At 33.8% G+C, this 4,812-nt stretch overlaps 3 protein-coding genes across 3 annotated transcripts in view; 2 read left to right on the forward strand and 1 right to left on the reverse strand.

Annotated features, from left to right (window-relative positions):
• Positions 1-1,944: 1,944 nt before the first annotated feature.
• C9374_000625 (uncharacterized protein) lies at positions 1,945-2,718 on the reverse strand (the record flags this gene model as incomplete). Its single annotated transcript, XM_044696089.1, has 1 exon — positions 1,945-2,718. The coding sequence occupies one exon, from the start codon at positions 2,716-2,718 to the stop codon at positions 1,945-1,947; it is 774 nt and encodes a 257-aa protein (XP_044552453.1).
• A 108-nt stretch (positions 2,719-2,826) lies between these two features.
• Positions 2,827-4,590, forward strand: C9374_000626 (uncharacterized protein; the record flags this gene model as incomplete). The annotated part of the gene is made up of 1 exon (XM_044696100.1): positions 2,827-4,590. The coding sequence occupies one exon, from the start codon at positions 2,827-2,829 to the stop codon at positions 4,588-4,590; it is 1,764 nt and encodes a 587-aa protein (XP_044552454.1).
• Positions 4,591-4,756: 166 nt separating this feature from the next.
• Positions 4,757-4,812, forward strand: part of C9374_000627 (uncharacterized protein) — a gene marked incomplete at both ends in the record, with an annotated part of 2,411 nt that continues 2,355 nt past the window's right edge. The window contains one exon of the mRNA XM_044696111.1: positions 4,757-4,812. This exon is cut by the window's right edge and continues 112 nt beyond it. Coding sequence (XP_044552455.1) covers positions 4,757-4,812 — 56 coding nt within the window.

Here is a 4,812-nt window from a genome sequence, read left to right on the forward strand (position 1 = left end):
TTTTTTTTGAAAGACAAAACCCGCCAGCACTGGTGTACAACTTTTTTTCCCGCTACTCGCGGTTGACGTTAATTTTTAACGTTTTTTCGTCAAAAATTACAATCAAAAAGTTAACGAAAAAAATTTTATTCTCGCTTGAAAAGCGTTAATTATTGACGAAAAAACGTCAATAAAAAGCGTTAATTTCCCACATTAACGATTTCATTATTCACGCGTCAAATTAACGTCAATTATTATGATGTTTCATAATAAAAATAATTGACGAAAAATTAACGCTCCTTATTTCTCAAATTTCTCTTTCATTCTCGTTCAACCAATCGTTCACTAATTCAATCTCTTCAAACCACTCCAAATCTTCAAATCTTGTATGTTTATCCATTTTCCTCACATTCATTCATCCAAATTCTCTAATTTATATCCAACAACAAAGCTAAAGTAGTCAATTTAATGAATATAAATGGTAAATGAAAGATGAATTGGATTGACATTACTTACTTTTGAATAATTTAAGCTATCGGGTTGAAATATCATCTAATTCAATACTTGTATTTCATATCATCTTTTCATTTGTTTATCATGATGTTGGTTTTGCATTCAGTTAAAATATTTTTCAGTTGCGGCATAATAATCATAGTGATCAATAGTTCAATCAAAACACACTTCAAATTCATATAAATGATATATCAATTTGTCATTTGTTTTGATATCTCTATTGCACTGACATTATTATTCACAACAAGTCATATTTTAACATCAATCAAACCAATCCCTATTCATGACAAACAAATGCCTCGATGATCTAAATACATTCCAGGCTTAAAATGTAAAAACATCAAACTCTAAATCATTGAAAGCTCTGTTAATCAATCCATAATACAAACAATCCTTCATAATACCAAGCAAATTCAGCTTGAAATTCCATAACTCGATAATATAACATCTTTTTCAGTTCTACCATTGACAAATGTTAAGAAAGCGGTTGTTTGGTTATTGTTGCAACTACAATCCTTTAACTCTCAATGCATAGTGGGACAAGAGGGTACGAATAATCAAACAACCAACTGTGGATCAAATATACTTGAAGTCTTATCATCCCTATCCTCAATTGATTATCATTAAATTCAATCCCTACCTCAAGATATCCCTTCATTATCTGGATGTTAGAACTTGCTTCAATATCCTCAACCAATCTCTACCAACGCATTCTATGTACAGAGTGTAATGATGGATATTCAAAACAACAACTAATAAAGAAGAAGCAACTAAAACATTTTGAATAAACAAAAATCTGCTCAGCAAATCTAACAACCTACCGATCATGTTACTCTAGAAGGAAATAAATAAACAACGAATAATGTTGTTGATATTAGTACATGGTTGGATATACTTACCGGTTTAACAGGTGAACAAGTTTAATCATCCTCCACAACAATAACAATGGCCGTAAATGAAACGAATTACCTTTTCAAACAGCACGAACAGAATTACTTTCAAATCAAGCAATAACTACAAACCCTATCTGTTTGTTCAACAATATCTTCTCCTATCATCAACATAACATTCATTCGTCTTGCCAAAATGTTTGATGATGCTAAAGGTCCTTTGTAGCATCTATCGTTGATCAGATTCAAGAAATTCACAACAACTTCGTGAAAAAGAGCTTACCGTAGAAGACTTTATCAATAAAAGCCAGCTTTGTCCTTTATAAGAGACAAAAGGCAAATGATAGCAAAGACAGTCCTCCATTTCGAGCAAACATGAAACGTGTCGATATCTTTGGATGATTTGGAGATCATACCTGTATCAATGAAACACGTACACTTACGCAAAGCAAGCTCTAGCAGCGTATAAGATGAACAAGCGGCATCTGTTGATGAATGAATGTGATTGTTGAACGTGGAGGCTACTACAAGCTTTTGAGAATTTTTTTATAAAACAAATTTTTTATGTAATGCAAGATTTTACAACGACTGCTTGCTCTTGGTTTTGGATTCGTGCTCTTTCTTTGATGCGTTGTGTTTTAAAGTTCGACTTAAATTCATCAATAATAGCACCATATGTGACAGAAATTGTTTTGCTTGGAAGAACATTCGGGTATTGTAATTGAAGAGCAATTAATGCGTTCAATGGCTTATTCAATTTGATGATTAATTCTTTTAGCTGTTTGTTTTCCAATGATAAGGCCTCGTTTTTCTCTCTGAGGTCTTTGACTTGCTGAAGGAAAAAGATATCACTAGCGAAATTCTTATGATCAGTAGGTTCTGTAGACTTGGGCTCATTTTGCAAAGGAGAATCACTCTCTTCAACATTTGAATTTGAGTTTGTTCTTGAATCCGAAATTTCCGGTGGAGTTATAGAGAGAACTTCATTGTCATCAATCTTGTCATCATCGACTTCAGTGTCATAATTCATGGAAAATAAGGAGACGGGAGTACATCCTTGCTGAACCGTAGAAAAAGCATTTTGAATCATAGGAGCATGATTGGTTCGATCTTCAATTAATGAAAGGCATGAAATATCAAAAATCGTCTTCTTTTGATCTTGAACGAAGGATGGAACGTGAAATATAATGTCATTTAAACTGCAATTAGTTGAAGTGAATGATTGAACTCTTCCTTTACCAATCTTGTAGTAACAATTCTCTCCCTTTTCAATAATTTCAACTAAATCTCCAACTTTGAGATTTGAACGGACGATGAAGAAGTTCTCTCTTCCCATTCATTTTCAAGCGTTGTGAATGATAATGTTAATGTAAATGTTGATACGTTGATGAAAAAAATTCTCAAGTTTGCAGTAACAAGTTCTCTCTCTGAAAATTGTCTCAAAATGGTTTTGAATCTAATTCGAGAAGCCATTCAACTCATTCATGAGAGTGATAAACAAGAACTTTCAGATAAGCTGACATTAACAGGGTTCTATAAGTATTTCCTTTTGTCTTCAAAGACAAAGAAAATTCCAATGTGCACTGATTGTCAGACGTATCAAAAAAATCCAGACCAAAAATCCTGTCCTAAATGTGGGAAATTATGGAAAGATATCAAAACTCATTGCTTTTTACGCCCATTAAAATTCCAATTCGAGGAAAGGATATTCAGAGAGCCACAATTTTTGGATCAATTTAAACTTGATAATCGTGATCCCCAACTTATCCAAGATCGCTGTGACGGAGACATCTACAAAAACATTCACAAAAAATTCGTAGATGCAGGAGGAAAAACTATGACGTTATTTGGTGACGGTGTTGCTCCGTTTAAATCTAGTCAGCAAAGCTTTTACGAATTCTCTATCACATTCAATGAGATGAAATCAAATGTAAGAAAGAAGCGCAAGAATAACTTTTTGTGGCTACTATTTCCTAACAAACCATCTCAAGAAGAAATCAATTTGTGTTTGAAAATCATGATGGATGATTTGAATGTGTTCAATGATCAATTTAAACAAATATCATTGAGATTAGAAAGAGTAATTGCTGACTTACCTGCAAGGTCTAAAATTCTCTTATTTCAAAAATCAGGGTATTATTTTTGCCATTTATGCAAGATTCGAGGGGAACCTGTTCAGTTATCAGGAGGAACTACTCAAGTTAGATATCCACTTAGGAGAGACATTTCTAGCAATCAACGAATTGTTTTTGGTTTGAGAGATCGACATTTTTGGAATAATGTTTCGGGAAAAGAGTTGTCATGGGGTGTTCGTAGATATTCTCCAATATTAGACCAGAGTTGGAAACCAACTCCCACTACAATATGCTCCTATGATTCAATGCATAACTTGTATGAAAGAATTATGCGTGACATGATGGAGATGATTCCACTTCAATATTGGGACGAGTTCGACAAGGAATATCTCAAGCAAAAATTTCCTTCGTTCTTACATAGACACCCGAGATCAGTTTCCAAAAATTTAGTACACCTTAAGGCAATGGAGATATATATGATTATTCACTATTATCTAGATCTACTTCAGGATGTTAAGAATTTCAGTATGATTGAGTTGAAGTATAAAATTATTAAGAGAATGGTTGTTGTAATTGACAAGTTAACAGATGCCATTAATATAGCTGATTTGAATTCAATTAATGAGGAATTAAGAGGTATTTTGGAGGATTATCAAGAGATGGTGGGCATTGCAAAGGCTACAATGAACTTCCATGTAGCTAGTGATATGGTGCGAAATGCAAGCCTATATGGTCCATTGGCACATAATACAGCCTTTGTTGGGGAAAATCTAAACTTCACATTGACCAAGCCGTTCATTTCATCAAATTCTGCAAGGTATTCTATTATGTTTTTTGATATGGCGCAGTTATGCGATATATTTGGTTTAAGTGAACTCAAACCTTCGGAATGTGTGTGTGGTCATTTCGTATTGAAGAAAGAGAGAGATGTTGTGGCTGATACTTCTTGTACTCCTGCAAAATACTTCAAGATCAAATCATTCACGGATTCCACAGTGACTTTGCAGAATTTGTCAGACAGGTCTGTGATTGAAGTGTCCTACAAAGAGCCTCTGGTTCCTTGTGTTACTGTTACTAGAAAGGGGAAGAGTTATTTCATTCCGATGCACAAGAACGTAAATCAATATATTTAATGAAGCCGTGATGAAAAATAAACCTTGCTTTGTTTCGAAATTTTTTTTTTTGCAGGTGCGCAATTTTTGCGTTGTTTTTTTAACGCAAAAGCGTCAACTTTGCGAAGAGGGTTGCGGGTCCATGAGAAGCGGGTATTTTAAAGTATAAAAAAATTAATGTTGTTGAATGACCACAGCCTCTGCCTCCATCCAATCATTGTCATCAAGCAATAATAATAATAA

This window comes from Naegleria lovaniensis, assembly GCF_003324165.1.
Source record: "Naegleria lovaniensis strain ATCC 30569 chromosome Unknown tig010, whole genome shotgun sequence".
Lineage (NCBI taxonomy): Eukaryota > Heterolobosea > Eutetramitea > Acrasida > Naegleriidae > Naegleria > Naegleria lovaniensis.